At 43.9% G+C, this 23,094-nt stretch overlaps 2 protein-coding genes across 2 annotated transcripts; both read right to left on the reverse strand.

The window, feature by feature from the left end:
- Window positions 1-12,413: 12,413 nt before the first annotated feature.
- Window positions 12,414-15,599, reverse strand: LOC136502029 (large ribosomal subunit protein uL4c). The gene is made up of 2 exons (XM_066497514.1): window positions 14,578-15,599; window positions 12,414-12,670 (listed from the first exon to the last, which is right to left on the reverse strand). Exons 1-2 carry the CDS (start codon window positions 15,488-15,490, stop codon window positions 12,633-12,635), a joined length of 951 nt encoding a protein of 316 aa, XP_066353611.1. The 5' UTR covers window positions 15,491-15,599; the 3' UTR covers window positions 12,414-12,632.
- Window positions 15,600-16,877: 1,278 nt separating this feature from the next.
- Window positions 16,878-21,189, reverse strand: LOC136502038 (peroxisomal nicotinamide adenine dinucleotide carrier-like). The gene is given in 12 exon segments (XM_066497522.1): window positions 16,878-17,350; window positions 17,502-17,556; window positions 17,644-17,712; window positions 17,994-18,101; window positions 18,181-18,249; window positions 19,956-20,009; window positions 20,011-20,067; window positions 20,164-20,218; window positions 20,355-20,485; window positions 20,567-20,641; window positions 20,749-20,826; window positions 20,907-21,189. Coding segments are annotated over 12 exon segments (1,035 nt in total). The 5' UTR covers window positions 20,988-21,189; the 3' UTR covers window positions 16,878-17,147.
- Between the last annotated feature and the right edge of the window lie 1,905 nt (window positions 21,190-23,094).

A 23,094-nucleotide genomic window follows, 5' to 3' on the forward strand; every position in this document is an offset into this window, starting at 1 on the left:
ATCCTGGTAAAGCCAATGTAGTGGCAGATGCTTTGAGCAGAAAGTCACATTACTTGAATGTGCAGCCATTACTTGAAGATGGGTTCGATCTAATGTATCCTACTGTGTTACATAGTATTCAGATTAGTTGCTCTTTGGAGAGTAAGATAATAGAAGGTCAGAAAACTGACAAGGGGATATTCCACATCAAAGAGAAAATAAAAGAAAAGCCGTCTCAACACTTTAAAGTGGATGAACAGGGCGTGTTGTGGTTTGACAACCGTCTTGTGGTTCCCAAGGATCGAGAGCTTAGGAATAAACTCATGGATGAAGCTCACCTTTCTAAGCTATCTATCCATCCCGGAAGTAGTAAGATGTATCAAGAATTAAGATCTCGCTATTGGTGGACCAAAATGAAGAAAGAACTTACAGCCTATGTTGCCAGATGTGACACATGTTGTCGAGTGAAAGCCATTCACATGAAACCTGCCGGTATGTTGCAACCCTTATCAGTCCCTAGTTGGAAGTGGGACGATATCAGTATGGATTTTATCATGGGTTTGCCCACTACCCCAAAAGGACATGATTCGATTTAAGTAATTGTGGATCGTCTTACCAAGACCGCTCATTTCCTACCTGTCAAAACCACTTATCGACCACCTCAATATGCCGAGAAGTATGTCGCAGAAATTGTGAGGTTGCATGGTATACCAAAGACCATAATATCTGATAGAGGCTCATAGTTCACGGCTCACTTTTGGGAACATTTACACAAAGGCTTAGAAACTAGTTTGATTCGCAGTACCGCTTATCATCCTCAGACAGATGGTCAGACTGAACGAGTGAATGCTGTTTTGGAGGATATGTTAAGAGCATGTGTATTGTCTTCTAAGGGATCATGGGAGTCATGGTTACCGTTAGCTGAGTTTTCTTATAATAATAGTTATCAAGAAAGCATCAAGATGGCCCCATTCGAAGCTTTATATGACAGAAAATGTAGAACACCATTAAATTGGGTCGAGCCTGGTGATAGACGGTATTATGGCATTGACTTTGTAGAAGAAGCCAAGAAGAAAGTTCATATTATTTAGCAGAATATGAAAGCGGCCCAATCATGTCAGAAAAGCTATACAGACAAAAGAAGGAGACCCCTTGCATTTGAAGTTGGTGACTACGTTTATCTGAAAGTCACGCCAATGAAGAAGAAAAGGTTTGAAATCTGAAGAAAGCTTGCCGCGAGATTCGTAGGACCATACAAGATCTTGGAACAAAGAGGTCCGGTAGCCTACAAGTTAGAGTTACCTGAGACAATGAGTACCATTTTCCTAGTTTTTCATGTATCACATCTCAAGAAATGTTTGCGTATTCCAGAGGAAAGAATAGAACCTCGAGGTATTCAACTCTAATCAGATTTGGTGTATCGTGAGCAACCAGTCCGGGTGTTAGACACTAAGGAACGTGCTACTCGGAATAGTGTGGTGAAAACATATAAGATACAGTGGGATCATCATGATGAGGGAGATGCAACTTGGGAAACAGGAGAGTATCTACAAAAAGCTTATGAAGAATTTTATAACAAATGGTTCGTAACCCAAATCTCGGGATGAGATTTTTATAAGGGGGAGGGCTGTAACACCCCGGTGTTATGCCTACATTTAGGCACTGCAAATCACGCATATCATGCATCATCAAGCATTCAAATCATACATGCTTAATCATGTGAATAACAAGTGAAACACTGCTTCGAAACATCTAAAACATATTGTGAAACCTGAATGTTGCATGCCTTTGTTAGAATTGTTTTGCCCCGATTTTGTTTGCTAGGTTAGTAGAACTTGTTTGGTTATGATTGTAAATCATCTAGAATTGTTTATCATAATTTTTGGAGCAAGGTTTGTATTTGAATTATTGTCAAATTTTGCTTTAAAAATAATTCTCCAAACATTAGGGTTCAAGTCAAAATTTACTTTAATTTTTTTATTCAAAATCTATAATGAATTGGACATTGGTATTAAAATCAAAGTTGTAGAGGATAAAATTTTGAGCAACTTTTATTTTTGGCCCAAAGTTTGAAACTGCTTTGATTTAGTCCAAAAATTCGTTTGAATGAAAAAGGAATTCAAATTAATTTGAAAAATCTTGTTTTTACCTTCGTGGGCCTTGCGCCTCGTTTTCGGCCCAGCCGCACCGGTGGCCCGGCCTGCCTTCGCGCCGCGCCTTGCTCCCGCAGCCGCTTCGCCGGCCCAGGCCCACGCCGTGCCTCCCGCTCGCCCGCACTCGCGCGCCCGTCGCTGCGCCACGCCGCGACCGCAGCAGAGAAATTCCGCCGCGTGGCGACCACGCCCCGGCGTCGCCCACCGCGCGGCAGCCGCGGCCTGACACCGCGCCCACGCGCCCGCCTTCACCTGCTGGTGCCCACGCGCTCGCTCACTCCCGCCCGCATTTCCTCTCCTCCCCTCCAGAGCCAAGAGCTCGAGCTCTGCCGCTCGCCGCGCCCGCAGCTCCGCCGGCGTCGAGCTCCCGCACCACCGCGCCATTCCTCGATTGCTCGCGCCCATAACTCCGCCTCACCTTCCCTCGACTCACGCTCGCGCTTGCGCCACCTTCCGAGCCTAGGGTGAGCTTCCCCGCACCTCGCCACCGACGGCCATGGCGCCGCCGTGCTCGGCCGCCGTGGGACTCCCCCTTCCTCCCCTTCTCCACCCTGCTTAGCTGCCTGCTCGCATTCGCCAATGCCTCGCGAACCTCCTGCGCTCGCTTGCTTACGCTGCCGTGGCCGGAGCTGGCCGCTGGCCGAGCCGCGTCGCCGCGCCAGCGCGCGCGCCGGCGGGGCACTCTGCCTCAGCCGTCCAGGCCGAGCCAGGCCGTGGGCTGACGCCCTGTTGGGCCGTCTCCCCCTCCCTCGCGCTTGGGCCGCGCAGGCCGGTTGTGGCCGTGGGCCAGTTCGTTTCCACGGGCTGGCCCAGTAACGTTTAAGTGATTTGATTTCCCTTTATTCTTTATTATTTGAAATCTAAAATGGTTTGAAAAATGTTTGGGTGATCAAACTTGCTCCAAATTTGTTGAAACAAACTTTTCTAGGTTCCTTATCATCAGATCTACTGGGGAAAAATTGTGCATGTCATTTTTGAAATACTCTTCTGTAGGGTTTTATTTAATCATGGATATTGCTGATAACTTGAAAAATGTGTAGGAAAATCTATAGTCTTCAGAAAAATATGATTCCAAGTTTGTTAATCTTATTATGTCATGTACTACCTAGGAAAAATATGTTTCATGCATGTGCTGTGGGAAAATTTTGAGGTGTAGTTCAAGTACTTTTAATGGCTGAGTTTTGTTATTTTTGCTAGAGAACAAATTTTGTATAAAACATGCATGTGATAATTTTTGTACAGTCATTGTATGCTATAAAGAACATAGGAAAAATACTCAATCTGTTGTTTGACACTTTTCATAGTACAAAGTAATTTCATGCTCATTTTTATGCTATAGCTTGTCATTTTTGTGTAGGATAGTTTACTTATCCAAATGCCATGAAATTTTTATGGTAGTCTGTTTAGGGTAGTATTATGCTGCTGTAATTTTCTCAGATTTTTAGGAGTATCAGAAATATATGTTGCTATTCAAACCTATTATTAATTAGGGTTTAAGCAAGTGTTGCTTTAAGTGTGATTAAGAAATTAGTAAAGCTTTGGTGTATCTTTGAAGCATTTCATAAGATATGTTGACTTAACATATTAGTAGTAGAAGAGAATGCAGTAGATGACATGTGCTTGTAGTATAGTTTCTTGGATGATGTTGACTACCTTGCATTTAAACCTATCCATTACATTCATCTCCTTCGATGCACCGTTTGCATAATCACTTACGCGCATTGCATCATACAGGATCGCAAACCAAGAACCCAGTCGTCATACCCGAGGAGCCCGAGGAGCAGCTCGAGGTGCAGCAGCAGGAAGTGCCAGAAGCCGACGAGGAGGACGTTGAGGAACTTCCAGAGTGCCCCGATCACCGTCCGAGCTCCTTCGAGAGAGGCAAGCCCCGGAGCATTTTCTCCCGGTTTGCGATTATTTAATTAAATGCTTTACTTTAATTGATGCATTACGTTCAGGAGTTGTTTGCAACCGTTGCGGCATTATACCTTGTTTACCTTTGTTATACTATATCCTTGTTATCCTGGTATCCGCAGTCGAGTCAATGCTTAGCTGGCTTAGACCGGTAGAAGTCGGGTGATTTCCTGTCACCTGCGAGCTATAGGTGGTTACCTGGATCTGCTTGGATGACTATGAAGTCATGGTATAACTAAGTGTTAAATGAAGTTGAGACCGGACGGAGACTTGCAGAGTTTTAGACTGTAGTGTTTCCGTCTGTGTCGATTAAGGACCAACCGTTGTTGGGCCTCGAGTCATGTTGAACGCATGCCTTACATTTAGCTGGCCGGATACCTTCCGACCGCGAAGCTGGGAGATTTTTTGGGCCGAGTAGATTGCCCGCAACGCACTGTGCCGGAGCAGGTGTGGTAGGACATGGGGGCGAGATGATAAGACCAAAGTGCAGTCGGTCGGCCCCCGGGTACATGTGGTTCCTAGCAAACTCGAGATACCTGGAAAGTTGGCTCGGTGATCAATATCTCACTTTAGCGCGTGAGTGAGGTTTGTGTAAGGAATAAATCACCAGTTGGTTAGGAATCGATTCGAATCGCCATCGCTCCTGGACAGTGAGCACTTGACTTGAGTGACTTCATCGTAGTAAATATTTATGGAACACTTGGATAGTTATAATGAATATGACAGTATGGAAGTTGTTTAATGATCATTGGTTATCATTATCTGCTTAATCACATGTTTACTCTAGTATAGGTGCAAATCTAGTTGACAGGTTAATAATAATTAACTTGGCAATAATGCTTTTAGAAAGGTTCTTGAAATGCTAAAAATGCTTCTTTTTGCAAATGAGTCAGCTACCCTACTATAAAGCCCTTCATAATCCTTGGTGTCATTTATTTTCGGTCATGTCGGGTAAGTCTAGCTGAGTACCTTCTCGTACTCAGGGTTTTATTCCCACTTGTTGCAGATGGGCAGATGTATTACGGCTACTGTATCAACTGCCTTTATCCTGCGATGGGTGATGCTTAGGACCATGGACATGGTCATTCCTTATGTCTCGTCTGATGCTTTTGTTGGAGATGATCATTCGCTGGCACTATATTTAAACGCCGCGCGTGTGTGTGGTTTGAACAAATGACTTCCGCTACTTTCATTCGAACTGGTTTTGTAATAACTATGTTGAAACTCTGATGTATTTGAGATTGCGAACTTTTATGTAATATGTGATGGTGACCGCTAAACTTATTACGATCATGGCTGGGACACGAGTTGGTTTGAAATCCTTCGTGATTTCACGGACTACCGGGTTATACGGGCTTAAGTTTGTTCAATTGTCTGCTCTGGTGGATGATTTTCTTACTTAATTTCGTATAATTGGTCGGTTCTGTTACAATAGCTCCACCTGTGGAGTACCCAAATAAGAAGCACGTGGCAAACCACAGTTTTCCTCCGGCTAGTATATTTGCCCATGCTAATGCTACATATTAACCCTATACTTTTAGAACAAATTTCTTAAAAATATTCCAGCAGGCCTACATACAATTGCAGCAATGATCATATTCTGTTCCTTTTCCTCCTCTCCAATGCATACTGGTGATAGAACTTTGTATTGCGATCACCTCTTTCTAACCAATTAACATGGGGCGGGTTGCTTTTATTATAAGTCCTTTTGTTCACCCAGCCTATCTAGCAATGTTCATATTAGTAGAATAGGGAATATTACTTGGAAAACTCAAATAAGAAAACCACAGAGAGCGCTAACTGATAACATTAGTGACAATCACCAATGACAACTGAATGCACTTTCCCTGCAATTATAATAAAAAATATGAATCCCATGCCATTAACAAAAGAAAACCCTACCAAACTATTTGTCTAGCAGGATTCACAAATGGAGCTTACGAACAGGTTCCTGAAAAATAGAAAACAGAAAAATGTGAGGCACGTATAGCATGCGCCCCACTTCGTAAGAGAATATGGAATTTCACAAGCAACCTAAGAAATACCTCATGCTCTCTGTTTCTACTATCATACTGAACTTCTATTCAGTTCTATAACCTCTGTAGCACAGTCTCAACAAATGTATACACCTACATAACACAGGGAAATCAACTTTAAGAGAAATAAATAACAAGAAATAAGGTATTTAAACATGCAAACAGAGAACATCACATAGGAGAGGTAAAAGGTAAATTAAAATACAATCATGTCTCTTTTTTTTGTTCTAAGTAGTGGCCTGGATTCGACTTTTAGGGCTGCTTGTTAATGGTTGATAAACTTTCTAGTAGCAGAGTGTAGAGCTTAAAGAGATAAATAAACACAATTCTACGTACGTTTTGGCAAGAAAATAATGCTCCATGTCAAAACACATGACCACATTTAAAAAAAATAAAGTCAGATTTATGGAACTGTACAAATATAGTGACAGTTTCTACAAGAACATACCAAACAATAAAACTTCAAAAATGGAACACTCTAGCATGAACAGGGAAGCCACATTAAGTGTTTGAGTTATAAAGAAAAAGGAGAAAAATACTTGTAGTTCCTTGCTCCAATACAATTCACTACCAAATGCAATGGTGGTCCATTTTAAGCACACATATGTTACCTGCGTTTTATGGACGCAGTTGACATCAGGTAAGAGTGTAAGACATTTTACAGAAATTTGACAGTGTTTGGTTCTTTTCAATCATAACAAAGAACATCAAAAAGAAGATCCAGATCAGGAACAAAAAAAACAGAACAATTGGTGGTCCCAATATAAAGAAAATAAAGATAAGAAATTCATGACCCCAGTTACTTCAGTACTTATCAAACACTGTAAGTTGCCAATTTTCAAACATATATATTCCTACCTAGCTAGTAACAAATAAAAGGAAAAATAGAAAATGTGAACGCACCTTGTTAAAACTATGTTGAGCCTCTATAACAAAAGTTGAATAAAGAGAGAACGATGAGTCCGTAATCTGCATATGCATTATTGTTTCACATCAGTAGTGCATCCGTGCTCTAAATGAGAAGTTGTTTCTCCTCTCCATAACAGAACAATTGGAGATATACTTATTTCTTATTTGAAAGCAAGGACAGAATCTGTAGGTATGGTACTTGGAGAATGGATCTGGGCACATACCATTGGATTCCTAGAGGATGGGTGCAGCAACTCATATCGCTTTGGATTCCTGGCGGAGGAGGGCAGCAAGCTCGTCGTGATTCCTTGAGGAGGGCCGGAGAGGGGCAGCATCTCGTCCCGATCGACCTACTGCGCAGCAGCTGCAGCCGTATGCCTATGCAAGCTAGCAGAATCAAAACATTTGGATTTGGGGATGGGGCTAGTGTGTGGAGGAAGGTACATATGACGAACGGAACTTGGGGACGCCGATGTGGAGGCGGTGCAGGCGCAAGGAGCGGGATTCACGATGAAGTCCTCTGCGCCGGCGTTCAGGCATCTACTCTGAGCAAGCAGCAAAGGGAGCGGGCGGCCAGGGTAGCAACGTCGCCCTTCGCCACGCCTCCATCGCCGCCAGACACGGACGCGCGGAAGCAGCTGAAAAGGCACCCCATTATCCCCCGCTCCTCCTCGTCCGCGCGGCTGCCGCGCGCCCTGGATTCCGCCCTGCGCCGCTGCCACGTGCCCTGGATTCCGCCCCGCACCGGAGTGGGAGACGGAAGCACGGCCGAACAGGGAGCCCGAGCCTGATGGAGCCACCGGGCGGACCGGGAGCACGAGAGGGAGGCGTGACCGCGCTCTCTGCCCCGAGCTTAGCGTTGATGTTTCTTTTTTTGAGAAAAGAGGCACCCGAGGTTCGAACCGTGGTCGTCGGCGCATGCGCGTGGGAGGTCCACGGGAGGGAGATGGAGGGCAGACACACTAAACACGAGTTGTCGGATTTGGATGAGTAATGAGAGAAAATGACTAAGAGATAATCTGGTGCATTCGTTTTGATAGTGTTATATTTTCTAGGTGCATTCATGAGTGTGGATGTAGCATATGCCATGACTGTAGAGCAGACATTTATTGTGTGGCTATAGATTTATTCTAACTAGTGTATTATAGGGTGGGGTAAATTACTCCGCACATAACAGAGAACTGCACATTGGTACTCCGTTCATCAAGGTACCTAGATACTTGAGAGGGCGATCATCGTCTATTAGCCCGACCCAGACCAGAAGTTTTCTCCCACTGACTTTGATCTAGTTCAGGCTTTTGAAGACCACCACCACCACCACCTACTACTACTACTAGATCAACACACTAGAGAAAGTTATTTATAGTTCTTACTTCTTAGTGGATGGGTTTTGTCTTTTGTTTAAAAGTTTATCCGATTTGACGAAATAAGCTTGCACGAAAACATAATTCGAAGCTGGAGCCAATTAGCCAGACAAGCCTCGGCCCTTCCAGTTCTAGGTTCCTCAAAAACTCTTGTAGCATCAAACTATTCTTTCGGCCTGTTCGCTGGTTGGTTTCTGGGCTTATAAGTCCGGCTGGTACTGGTTTGTTATGAGAGAAAAACACTATTGACTGGCTGATAAGCCATGGCTGAAACCAACAAGCGAACAAATTGTTTGTCTGAAAAGGGCTTAGGTGGAATCGGGCAGCGATAGCCAACAGCGACATCCGCAGACCTTCCCTCCGTCCCTTTTTAACGGTCGTTTTTCTTTCCGAGAAACAACTTTAACTAAATATATATATAAATATTAATATTTATGGTACATAATTAATATCATTAGATAGCTTGTTGAATCTATTTTTATAATAAATTTATTTAAAGATATAAATGTTGTTTATATTTTTTATAAATCTAATCAAATTTATCAGCACGCAAACGATATTTAGGGACAGAGGGTGTACGGAGCTAGCAGAATTGCACGCACAAGAAAATTAGACCAACTTGCATCGTCATCAAAGAAAACTATAATCAACGTTGCCGTTCTTTTGTTTCCTATATAAACTAACATGAACGTCGAACCAAAGGGAAATATTCCCAGCCGTTCTTTTAAAATTATTTTTGCCGATCAGACATCGGCGCAATTACGTTCTAGTACAGTCTACCGCATAAATCTTTCAAAAGAAAAAAAAAACTCTACCGCATAAAGTCAATAGTGCAAATCGCAGATATACTCTGACTAATATTCTAGTATAGCAGCGGCAGAGGGGGAAAACCGTTCTTTCTCAGTAGTAGTAAACGGCTTCTTTCAAAGAGAAAGGAGTTCAAGAAAGACAATGCGCAGCAAAAGAACAAACAATTAAACAAATATAGTCGAAACAAACCGGAGCCAATCAATCGCACAAACTTTCTGCATGGCGCCATGGCCACTTCCTAAATAATGGGTAGAAAATACAGTGGCCAGGTCCCACTTCCATGATTCGCAAGCTTTTCGTCCATAGTGGACTAGTATTAAACGGACGGTACTGCTTATATTCCAGCAAAAGCTGAGAAAAAAATATAAAGTATGCTGGCAAAACCTAGATAAGAACATCCTCTTTTTCCGGTGATGAGTCTGGTGGACCGCTATGCCAGTCATAATCTCACATACGAGTTGCAAGACCGAACAATAATTTAGGCCGCGTTCAGATGATGAATTTTTTTTTGTTTTTGGCTACTGTAGCACATTCGTTTGAGTGTCTAATTATGGACTAATTAGGTTTGAAAGTTTCGTCTCGCGATTTCTCACCCAACTGTGCAATTAGTTTTTTTTCGTCTATATTTAGTACTCTATGCATGTGCAGCAAGATTCGATGTGACACTTTGAGGTGAAAAATTTTGGGAACTAAACATGCCCTTAGATGCCCCTAATTGGAAGCGGCACACGAGGGAAAAGCTTCAAGTTAGCGCCATGTCGATTGGGTTTGTTTGGCTGATAAGTCATGGCTGAAAGTACTGTTGACTGATTTGATGTGAGAGAAAAATATTGTTCGTTGGCTGAAAATGTACGGCGTATAAGTCAAACAAGCCCAAGCGAACAAGGCGCTAGATGGATCAATAGCAACAAGCTAACGGGTTGTTTGGTTCCACGTACTAAACTTTAGTCGCTGTCATATCGAATGTTTGGACACATATATGAAGTATTAAATATAGACTATTTACAAAACTAAATGCACATACTGAGACTGTTTTGCGAGACGAATTTTTGAAACCTAATTAGTCTACGATTTGACAATGTGGTGCTACAGTAATATATGCTAATGATGGATTAATTAGCCTTAATAAATTCGTCTCGCGAATTACTGACGGATTCTGTAATTTGTTTTTTACCTTCTCAACTTTAATCCCTGAATCCAAACTGGGCGAAAAAAGATGAATCTACGCAAAAAAAAAAAAAAATGCAACTGAAAACGACTATGGCAATCTAAGGACTGACATTTGGTCACAACCTGCTTAGATGGGCTTAAAATAGGATGGCCACCGGATAATCCTTTTATCCCAATTTCTTTTTTCTTTTTGCGAGACTTTTATCCCAGTTTATCCACATATAAGAGTCCCATCAATATTTGTTTCTTCATTTGCAGCCCAAGTGCCAAGCAATGTGCGTCATGGGAGTAGCTCCCAGGCGCATCCCTAGCCTGAATGCCTGATGCCCTGATTACAACGACACCAAAATCTTTAAGTCCCAAACAAATTAAGATAGATTAGAGTTAAAACCCAGCAGAAACAATCAAGGTTCAGGCACGTGAATAACTGTTTTTCAAGCACTCCTATCTAAGGCTAAGTCTTTGAGTATATTCCATCCTTTCAAGTCTCCTTTTATTCACCCTGTTCGTTTGTTGGTTTCAGCCAGCCCAAACCAACCAGCCAACAGTGTTTTCTTCTCACAACAAACCAGCACCAGCCAGCCCAAACCAGCCCAGAAACCAACCAGCGAACAGGCCGATTGCCTCTACCCAAGTCAACTTCGGTCTTTCTCTGCCTCTCTTCGCGTTACTATCCTGACTTAGGATTCCACTACGCACCGATGCCTTTAAAGGTCTCCGTTGGACATGTCCAAACCATCTCAACTGGTGTTGGACAAACTTTTCTTCAATTGGTGCTATCTCTAATCTATCGCGTATATCATCGTTCCGAACTCGATCCCTTCTTGTATGCCCGCAAATCCAACGCATCATACGTATTTCCACGACATTTATATGTTGAACATGTCATCTTTTCGTAGGCCAACATTCTGCACCATACAACATAGTAGGTCTAATCACAGTCCTATAAAACTTGTCTTTTAGCTTCTGTGGTACCCTTTTGTCACATAGGACACCAGATGTTTGGCGCCACTTCATCCACCCTACTTTGATTCTATGGCTAATATCTTCATCAATATCCATGTCTCTCTGTAGCATTGATCCTAAATATAGAAAGGTATCCTTCCTAAGCACTACTTGACCTTCCAAACTAATATCTTTCTCCTCCCGAGCAGTAGTGCCGAAGTCACATCTCATATACTCAGTTTTAGTTCTACTGAGTCTAAAACCTTTGGACTCTAAAGTCTCCCGCCATAACTCCAGTTTCTGATTCACTCCTGTCCGACTTTCATCAAGTAGCACTACATCGTCTGCGAAAAGCATACACCAAGAGATGTCCCTTGTGACCCCATCTATCACTAAGGCAAACAGATAAGGACTCAAAGCTGACCCTTGATGTAGTCTTATCATAATCAGAAAGTCATCCGTGTCTCCATCACTTGTTCAAACACTAGTCACAACATTGTTGTACATGTCCTTAATGAGCCTGACGTACTTCGTTGGTACTTTATGTTTATCCAAAGCCCACCACATAATATTTTTTGGTATTTTACCATAAGCCTTCTCCAAGTCAATAAAAACCATGTATAGGTTATTCTTCTTCTCCCTATACCGCTCCATGATGGTTTTCAATGGTTGACCTTCCGGGTATAAAATCAAATTAGTTCATAGAGACCCGTGTTATTGCTCTCAAACGATGCTGGATTGGACCAGGAGTTATAACACCTAGAAGTAAATTCGAGCAAAATGACTAGCCGTCTGTACGACTGTACCGACCAACCCACGCCATATCCAGGATATGGGCAAGTGGAGCTTTCAGGCTCCATATCCATTATCCAAGTGGAGCTAGGGCAAGCCTGGCATGCCCTACGCAAGGTTTCATTCCATAGTGTAAACAATGCAGTCATTCATCCAGATAGCCTTACAGAACTAAACTCATGCACACCTTGCAAAAGATTTGTCACGGCACAAGTCAGCAATTTCAGCGATCAGCCACATAACCGTCAGTTGCCAGGATAATTGTCCACTGCTATCCGCCGTTGCAACACTTTAACCGTCAGTGCCAGGATAATTGTCCACTGCCAACTGCCGTTGCAGCATAGATGGGAAAACGCTTTATATGCAGTGGTTGACACCTGATAATGTATTTGTAAACATACACTTATGTGAAGTTTGAAAATCTAATATACTGCTTTGGTAAGAAAACGTTATCAACTTACAATAAAGCAGACAAAAGGCCCGTTAGGGAAGAATTACCAACATCACTCTCACCCGAGGGTAACATAATAAATAAGAAACAACAACTCTACACTTCCCACCTAGGAACTGTTGTCTGCCTCGCCCTCTTCAGTTGCATCTGAGAATTGCATAAAAGAAGGTTCTGAGAAGTTTGCAAAATATCATAAATTTACAGCAGAGTAGCAGGAAAATTGCATCCTTCCAAACAAATGAAATCATTGATTAGGTAATGTTAGCATGACAGGAAGAAGTGCGCACACTATTTATGAAGATTTCACCATTATAGCCCCTTATTTTACTAGTGTTAAAGAAAAAGCTATTGTTTTACTGAACCCAGCGTATTCCTTACTCCCCCTCTTTCCTGGGCTGAGATCTAAATTTTCAATCAAACTGCACCCTTAGTCTATGATATTTGACATCAGGGGATGAAATAATTGTTAATTATTGATTCTGGAACTATCCATGAGCATTAAATCTGAAAATAAACTGATGTTTGTTTACTGTAGACTTTGCCATAATGAAGCATAGAAGAGAAACTATTATTCTGTAGAGTGCAGTACTAGAAAATAGATATGACAGATCTGTGCAGAGGGAAGCATGTGAATACTAAAAGAGAAAGGTTTGATATCTGTCTTAGGTTTATTATGATTTTATTTTGTTTGTTTACTTTAGTGTCTTGCTTTACCCACCCTTAAGTAGGACCTTTAGAGCAACTCCAAGAGTCTTTTTATATCCTTCTATATTGATAGGAATAGAGATTTTGGTGAGAAAAAGTATCAACAGTTTCTCCAATTAGATCTCCAAATATTGGCATCTTCTATTCCTGGTTTCTCACTAGAAGAAGATAGAGAGCGGGGATTGATCTCCAAAATGCGCATAAGATATAAAGAAGTTGTTGGAAGGTGGAAATATATAGAGAGTGATTTTTATTCGAATGACTCTCCAAATGAGGATTTAGAGAGAGAGAGAGTCTAAGAAACACTCTTGGAGATGCTCTTAAAATTAAAGATGGCACACCCATGGGATAAACACTCAGAGCACAATTCAGCTTTAAGATATTATTCTGTGATATTATCAACTGGTTCAACTGTAACAGACACCTATAAACCCCTCCTCGATCCCCATCTTAGGTGCAATATACTCAGTTTTTACATGATCTTATGAAAATGCATTTTGAACATTGGAAAATAAAAACTGAGAATGCATCTTAGATACATTTTTTATTCAGCAAAACACATAGCATGTTTGGCTACACATGGCTAGTTACTAGTTGGACTAAAAATTAGCCCAAATTAGCTATGGTTGGCTAGCTAGTTGGCTAACAAGACTTGTCTAAAAAAAATAGTACACAGCCCTCGTGTTTGGATGCACTAGAGCTAATTTAAGCTAATTTTTAGCTAGCTAGCAATTAGCCCTTGGATCCAAACAGGTCCATAGTCCTGTACAAACCTGATATTCAAACCCCATGCCTTGGCCCTTGAGTAGTATGCACTCTCGGTGTTCCAGTGGCCATCATTATAAAGGGTGTACCCAGTGCAGAGAGCTCTCGCTCTGTGCGGGGGTCTGGGGAAGGGTGTTAGTGGCAAGCCTTACCCTCGCCTGTGCAATGCGAGGAGACCGCGACTCGAACCCGGGACCTTCCGGTCAGAGGCGGTAAGACTCTACCGCTTGCACCAGGCCCGCCCTTCAGTGGCCATCATTATCAACAATTAATTTACCGTTACATCTCTGTGCTATTGAAACCTCATGCTATGACTGCATAAACTGTGAACAGAAACTGTAGTTTAGGCAATTCAAATTTACATTTTAGATAGAATGTCCCCCCAAATAATGGTGATCCAATTCAATTCAATTGGCATTACTGTTTTGTAGCACTACCATTTGCTATTCTCCTTCAACCTGTTTAGAGACATGTACTAACTGAAGGATAGCAGTTACTAGCAGAGTCCATATATGCCCATCAGAGGAATGATCAAGCAGCGCAGTGCAATCAGCACAGCAACAAATTACTGTGTGGCTATGTACCTTGACCAGCTTCTGCTGTGGTGCCTTCTCCTGCTTCTTGCTCGACCAGTTCCTCTTCGCCATCATCCTCATCATCAGTATAGTAGTCATCAGAAACGCTGGCTCCGTACCTGGAGTTGAGGTAGTCTACAGCAGCAGGAGTAAAGAAGAGCTTGCGGGCGTCGAGTATGTCGTACAGGTTGAGCGTCCTGGGTGTGAGCATCTTGAGGGAACCGATGTTCCTGCCGCTGAGCCGCACATTGTCGTCGAACTCCGTGGCAAAGAACATGGCTTTCTGCTTGGGGTCGAGCCCCCACCGCTGCAAAGCGGACACGAAATCCCTGGTCTTGGGCCCCGACGCGAAGGCCTCGTCGAACTCCTCGACAACGAAGGCGTCCTCTGCCACGGCGGCGCTGGCGAGGGCAGTGGAGATGGCAAGGCGCTTCTCCTTGCGGTTGATCTTGATGGACCAGTCGCGGGGCTTGGGGCCGAACACGACGCCACCGCCGGGCCGAAGCGGGGTGCGCTGCGACCCGCGCCGCGCCTTTCCGGTCTTCTTCTGCTGGTAGGGCTTCTTCCCTCCGCCGCGGACCTCGCCGCGGGTGAGCGTGGAGGCCGTGCCCCGGCGCGCGTTCTGGCGGTCGGTGATGATAGCGCGGTGCACGACAGCGCGCGCGGTGGAGGGCGGCGCGGACTTGAGGTCGAGGGTTACCTCCCCGACTTTCTCTCCGGTGAATGCGAGCACGGGGAGGGTGGCCGCCTCGGCACGCAGCGCGCGGAGGACGGAGACAGCAGCCTTCGTCCTGACGGCGGCGTGCGGAGCGGCGGCGGCGGCGGGGGGTGGGAGGAAGGAGGTGGACGAGGAAGAGAGGAAGGGGGAGGAGGACGAGGAGAGCGAGAGGAGGAGAGGTGAGGCTACGGCGGCGCCTGGCATTGTGCCGGCTTCGCTGCGCTAGGTACAGGGAGGGGCGAGGACGGTGGCTCTGTCCCTGCAGCTGCTGCTTCTATCCCTTATCCACCCGTTGCGTTCGGCCACTCCCCAGAGGACCAACTTCCCAAGGCCACACACTGTCTCACTGTCTCGGCTACATGGTCGCGCCAAGTGCCTCGTCGCTCGTTTCAGGTTTGACTATTTCTTTTTTTTAAAAAAATCCATTAATATTACAAGTATTAAAACGCAATGCTTACCCCGTTTAGATGATACAAATGTTTCGGATTCTCGGGTGAATCACCAGAATCGCTGCCAAACACCTAAATAGATGACAGAAACGTTTCGGATTCTCAGAAAATGTTTCTCGTTTTTGTACTAGGAATAAGAATCACCCAAATACGTTTTTGTACTAGGAATAAGAATCACCCAAATAGATGTTTCGCAGTGATTCTAGTTTATTTCGAGGAGAATCTAGATCAATAGCTAAACGTTTCACCGATTCTTACCCAGTGATTCCTATTTCAACAGACAAACATTTATGAAGAGAATCTAGGGCTCTGTTCGCTTGTCTTATAATCCGTACTTTTCGAGCAGCCGAAACCGTGTTTCAGCTTGTTTTTTCAGCGAAGCGAACAGAACCTGATCTAAAACATTTCTAGGAGAATCTAGAACGCTACCAAACGCTACCTAAATTTTAAAAAAAAAAGACCACGTATTGATGAGACATTTGCTGCGATAAGTGAATTTGCTTGCAGCTTGCAGCTTGCAGCTTGCTCAAACTAGTTGACTTGGGACGGTCAGGGGACGAAACCGTTCCTCTGCACTCTGCCGTTTAAAGTCAGCTGCACCTGCACCTGCAGACTCAACTGCAGGTGCCCAGTGCTTTCAGCACAGCTAGGATAAATAAAGGGTAAGCCCATGTTTAGTTCACGAAAAGTTTTCTAAAAAGTGCTACAGTACTCATTACATCGAATCTTGCGATACGTGCATGGAGCATTAAATGTAGACGAAAAAAAACTAATTGCACAGTTTGGTTGAAAATTACGAGACGAACGTTTTGAGCCTAATTAATCCATGATTAAACACTAATTGCCAAGTAAAAACGAAAGTGCTACAGTGACCAAATTTCCAACTTTCTATCAACTAAACACGGGCTAAAAAGGAATAATCAGAAGTTCTAGGTAAGGAAATCAGAAGTTCTACTTTCCCTTAGCTTCCTGATGATAACCAACTGCATGCGTCTCCTTACCGATAAGGCTACAAACAAGTTCATGCAGGTCAAGAAACCTGAACAGATGACTGAGGATTGCATTCTCATGATAGTTGTTTTTCAGATATTCTGCGACCCTTGCACAAATCATAAGGCAAAAGCAAGTCAGCAAATCAGAAGTTCAGAACAGTTGACCCAAGTTCAACTTATCATGCTTATTTATTTCCCTCTGTTTCAATATTCCAGGATACATTTTACATAAATGGTACAAATAATCTATCCAACATAGCTCTTTGGTCCCTACGAGAATCATACTGGCTATTGTGTAACCTACAGTTGATATCTCCAAAGCAGAGGCGACCTCTATAGCTTGTCAACTCTGTTTTGCAGTTTATGTGAATAATAACAGGCTTTTTAGGAAGATATACTAACGCTTGCGACGGCCGTAGATCATCTTGATGGCTTTGATGGTAGTTTCTTAACCAGACTAGTGTTACCAGTCACCAATAGTCGAGCACCCTTCACCAGCTCCTCCTTAATCATAAAAAGCAAAGCAGAAGCAAAGACACTTTGCACAATTTTTGTGCCCATTCCTTTATACATCCCTGTCAGACCCTCATATTGTACCATCTTTGTGAACGCATCAAATGTACCTGAGTGCAAGAAATGGCACATTAAGATCATCAATAGTTGATCAGTAACAGCAAGAAATGGTGGCAAGTTAAATATTCTTCAATAGCAAGCCAGTAACAGAAAGAAATGGGACCTGAATAAAGAAAGATGAAAAGTAGAGAACTACGGTACCTTTGTAGCGATGCCTCTTGTCATCATTAATCATTTGCTTCGCCTGAAGTCTTGCCTGCAGGGGAAAAAAGATCAATTTGGAATATGTACTCAAATATGCAAGTGGACAACTGTGGTTATCACCAATCCACTAATTAATCACCTTAACAACTAGAAGGGGATATGTAACGACAGTTGCACCAAGTTTCGCAATGGCACCAAGAAGAAAAATCTGAATAAGAATGTATGAAATGTGAAGTTAGAGTTTTACCAAAATCATAGGAATACTAGTATAGATGGGCAGATGACAGTGCCAAATTGTCTCCAACATCTAGAGTAAAACATAGAGCAAACAAACATGTCCCGGACAACCAGGCTTTCAGGTCACTTTTACAATAGGTTCAGGGCCTCAGACCCCAATACAGCAAATAATCGCTATGCAACCTGGTACTTGTCATAACTCATAATAAATCACTTGAGGTAATTCCTACCAATGGAGAAACAAAAGCTTACTTCAAGAGCAGTTAGTCCATCAGCTCCCTTTAAATTAGAGGCCCGTCTCTTCTTCAGTTTCTTCAGAAGAGTCTCATACAGCATGAACTGAATTGCAGGATTGCTAACCTAGTAGCAGATAAAATTGTAAAATAGCACCACTATGTGACTGAGAAGCAATAGAAAATGTGAACAACAGGTGACTTACCATGATTAGAGCCGGAATTACCCCTTTCCAGAAGCCGAGAACTCCAGCTTCTTTGTACAGTTCCTGAAACTGGAGTTAAACCTAGTCAAACAACCACCAACAACAAGGCCCTTTAGGCCCAAGCAAGTTGGGGTAGGCTAGAGCTGAAACCTAACATGCTACCAACAAAAAGGGAAAAGAAAGAACAAACAATATACTACCTCCATTTGAAGCTAGTAGGTGTATTTTGTTTCGGTAGGACAAGCCTTTGGCTAATAATTTCTTTATTATAACATGGTTTCAAAATTGACATCATTAGATTCATATTAAAAACTTCTTACTTATGATTATGATTTTGTATCACAAGACATTAATAGAGTAATTGTGGTCAAAGTCTTGCCCTAAAGTATTGAAATATGCCCACTAATTTCGAACAGGGCCTAAAGTATTACTAAGTCATCAATAAGAGTGATATTATTAAGGGATCTAAAGTATGTTCATGGTTCAGGCATGTGAATAGCTGATCCCCACGTGCCTATCCAAGGACAGTTCTCTAGGTGTATTCCACTCTTTCAAGTCCGTTTTTACTGCCTCCTCCCATGTCAAATTCGGCCAACGCTACCTCTCCTTGCATCAGTGTCACACCTTAGGATTCAACCATGCACCAGTGCCACCTGAGGTCTTCTAAACTAATGTTATTTCTCCTGTTCCCCCAGCGCTTATCACAATATGGCTCCTTAGATGTCCATCCATCCTCAAATGCAAAAAAAAAAATCATTTGGCTTTGATTGATCATTGACTGGTTGTAGTATACTACCTCTGTCCACAAAAGAATGCAATTCTAGGTGCATTCTTGGTTAACATGTCTGAAGTTTGACAAAATATATATGTAAAAGTATTGATGTTTATGACACAAAATAAGTATAGTAAGAAAATATATCTCATGACAAATCTAATGATACTTAATTGATATAATAAATATTGTTATTTATAGTTAGTCAAACTGAAGATACTTTGACTTGATACAATGCTAGAATTGCATTCTTTTGTGGATGGAGTATATTACGTTCACCGTTTTCAAAGTCAAAGAGGTTTTGAGTTTCACATATGCACTGTCTTGTCAAAGCAGAGTTCAAAATACCTCCCCCCCCCCCCCCCCCCCACCACCACCACACACACCCCCCCCACACACCCCCAACTCCTGCATTTAGTACATCATAATTTATTTGTAGAATTCATATTCAAGCCACTTTATTTCCAATAAGCTCAAGCGAGGTGCATGTTGCCATGCAATACTAGCAGTGAGCATAGCATCAAAACAGTACTGATTTCAGGAAATATCAAGTAGTTGTCAAGTGCTTCTTCCTGTTCAACTAATGAACCATGGGAAATTAGGGGAGAAACCCTCTGAAAAAACAGGCTGATACCCTACCAAATTCGTAACATTGCCAACTTCTACCCAACCATGTATGACTAATTGACAGCATAGAAAGAGCAACTAACAAGGACAAGCATATAATCAAGTTATAGGTATAAATTATATGTGGCAAACTAACATACTGATATTCATCCTAGTGTAAGAGCAAAACATAAAAACAAATCTTCGGGGTGGAAATAATAGAGAAGCGCTACTGAATTGCAATCCATCTAGAAATGAGGGATGAGCATAGCCTTTCTGATACAACAAACTACACAAAGTTATAAGATTGTCCCGATGTAGTTAATATAAGACATTAACTATGAACAGAGTATCTCTTCCTAGTTCCTACAAGAGAAACGAGGAGAGTTATACTTACAACATCAATTGTTTTGTATGGAGTGTTTTCAGCTGCAGCAGCTTCAATGGCCTTAGTCAAGAGCACATGTCAAACCCTGAGGATTTTGCTGTTTGTTTGCCTTTCTGTGAGTCTGCAAACACAATGAAATATCAATACTCAGATGTGCTGCCACATGATTTCCAGTTGTGCACTAAAAGTAGGTAGCAGAGAAGAAAGATATGCTCACTTGCATTCGTGTAACAACCACCCAAATCGGGTTTGTGAGCAGTACATTGACGCAGCTACAAAAAGACAGAGACAAATTAGGCAGCAAGAGCACATAAAATCGATAAGATCAAAAGTGATAGCAACTATCTCCTCTGACAATGCACTGCTTTCTAGTAGTCAACAGAAGGTGCTCAGATATATTCCAATTACCCAGACAGCGCAGCGACAGTGAGAGACTGGAGCATCCCGACAGACCCATCGCCCAGCCCTCTCCGGGATCGCTCAAGGGCCTTTGCCTCGGCCCTGTTCCGGAATATTTGGTAGAAGTAGTAGTAGACACCCTGACAGTAACACAACAAGCAACGATTCAGAAGCATCTCAACCTTCACAAAGTGAGGAATGAAGCTGGCGAGTGAACCAACCTGGGAGGCAGCGGTGCCGACGAGCGAGGGCATAAGCCCGCCGTACAGGCGCTCCCACCCCTCATTCTTCACAACCTACCACAGCAGAGGGAAATTCAGAGATGGCGCGGGCAGCATTAGACCCGAATCAGGCTAGATCACTCGAAAAATCGGGCGGGGAAGGGGAAGGGAAGGAGGCAGACCAGGTACAAATGGCGAGCGGCGCCGTCCTTGAACGCCGGCTTGGAGGGGTCGCGCTCCGTCTGCTGCCGCGCGTTCACCTGCGCCGAGGAAAACCTCAAAATTTCAGCGACTGAAAAATCCAGGGCGAAGGTCGGCAGCGAGGCGTCAAACCACGTACGGTCTGGAGCGGGTAGGTAAGGAGCTGGGCGATGATCCCGCCGCCGGCGCCGGCGAGGCCGTTGATCAGCGCGTCTGACATCTCCCCCTGCTCGTACTGTCCAATCTCCGCCCCTCTTCTCTTCCCCGCTTCGCCGGCCGGCGGATCACAGCGGCGAGCCGAGCAAAACTGGACTCCACGCCGCCCGCCAACGGGTTGCTTCCGCCGCCTGCTGCTCGGTCTCCTTGGATTGTGGGAGACGGAAGCGAGGACGGGGCGTGGGCGCGTGGCGGAGTGGACTCGACTCGTCTCTCGGCTCGGGATTTTTTTTTTAATTTTAACCCCTTTTTTTATATATTTTAAATCTAACACTGTCGATTTTTTTTAAAACTAACACTTTTAGTCGCGCCTATTGTTCCTGGCGGGGTAAATGCCTATGCCACACCATGCATGGTGGCGCAGCACATGAGCTGACGTGGCGTGGGAGCAGTCCGAGGGGGCCGCTGACGTGGTGGGTCCTGCCGCGCCACCGATCATGGCGCGGCAGTGTCGCGCCCTAATCTGTGGCGCGGCAGGACCGGATATATACCGCGTGCGAGCCCGCCCGCCCGCACGCACCCCTGCCCTGCCCGCCCGCCCACCGCCGCCGCCCGCACCCTGCCTGTGGCCGCACGCGCCCGCGCCCGTCCGTCCACGCCGCGCACGTGCTCGCCCGGCCTCGCCTCGCCCCCGCCCGCACCCGCACGGCCCGGCCTCGGCCGCTCGCCCACGCCGCGCCCGGCCACTCCCGCCGCGCAGCGCCCGAGCCGGTCGCGCCACGAACGCCGGCGCGTCAAGGCCGCCCGCTCCTAAGGTACCTCCCTCTCGATTTATATTTTTTTATTATTATGTAGTATAATTAGTATTTTTTTATCTACTATTAGTGTCTTTGATCAAATTTATATAATAGCGTACTAATATTTATGATATATAATAGGTACTATTACATTAAGCATGTAGTATACTTTCCTAATAAACTTATTAGAAGATAGAAATATTGATATCATTTTTTTAGTTTGATCAAACTTAAACATATTTGACTACTCGAGAAGCAAGGTGTGTATTTATTTTGACACGGAGAGATTACTTGTAATTTTAGAACCAAAGTTTTATATGGATTGATTATATATTTATTATCTAGTATAGTTATGATTTTGGGTTTAGAGATTTATGCTAGTTAGGTTAGTGAATTTGTATGTGAACTTACTAATGTTAACTTGAATTTTGTTAATTTGAATACTCTAACGCTTTGTTTATCAATTTGTAACAGGATGGTCTCTCCCATGCAGCACCCATTGTACCCCATTCTAGAGGTGGAGTACGACGACCAGCACGGAGCACACATCTTGAGTGACAACGACACAGAGGTGTCCTTGCCTTCTTTGAGGCCCCGCACTCACACCAGGACACATCGGTGGGACGAGCGTTATACGTCGTACATACGGCGTGCTGGCTTTCTCGAGCTTGTCCGTATTGTCAACCACGGTCTTCCGCCCCTTGATCCAGCACTACTTACTACAGCTGTAGACAGGTGCGAGTGCATTCTTTGTACGTAAACTTTCTTGTAATAAATTGGAGACAACTAACAGTCGTTCTATTCTTATAACAGGTGGAGGCCATGAGACCCACACGTTCCACCTACCTTGTGGTGAGATGACCTTGACGTTGCAGGACGTGAAGGCTATTTTAGGCCTTCGGTTGGGGGGGACTTCCAGTGACAGGGATAGTTGACAACTGATCACTGGAGGGAGTTGGTGGCTCAGTTTATTGGTTTTCTTTCCATCGGACGACGATGCTTCAAGAAAAATAAGTGAGTAATTCAAGCCTATTTAATACTTGCATTGCTTTACAGCTAGCATCGGGTCTCATTTTCTTTGATCAATTACAGGAAAAAGTTTCGGTATTTCGTCGTCCTTGATCACAGAGCGATTTGAGTACTTGGACCCATAAGCTGAGGAGGCACAGATCGACAGGTTCGCTCGAGTGTAGGCTCTGGCACTTTGTTGGTACTTTTCCTCTTCCCAGACGTCCTCGAGCAACACCATCAGCTGGATCTTCCTTGACATACTTCGTCAGCCGTGGGAGAACATAGCGGAGTACAGCTGGGGCAGCGCAGTCCTGGCATGGACGTATCGACAGCTATGTGTTGCCTGCCGTCGCACCTCAGGAC

The sequence above is a fragment of the Miscanthus floridulus genome, chromosome 1 (assembly GCF_019320115.1).
Source record: "Miscanthus floridulus cultivar M001 chromosome 1, ASM1932011v1, whole genome shotgun sequence".
NCBI lineage: Eukaryota > Viridiplantae > Streptophyta > Magnoliopsida > Poales > Poaceae > Miscanthus > Miscanthus floridulus.

Coding starts and splice junctions, on each gene's coding strand:
- LOC136502029 (XM_066497514.1), bottom strand. CDS start 15,490: ATGCCAGGCGCCGCCGTAGCCTCACCTCTCCTCCTCTCGCTCTCCTCG. Junction 12,671..14,577: donor CACAGCAGAAGCTGGTCAAG/GTACATAGCCAC, acceptor TGCAATTCTCAG/ATGCAACTGAAGAGGGCGAG.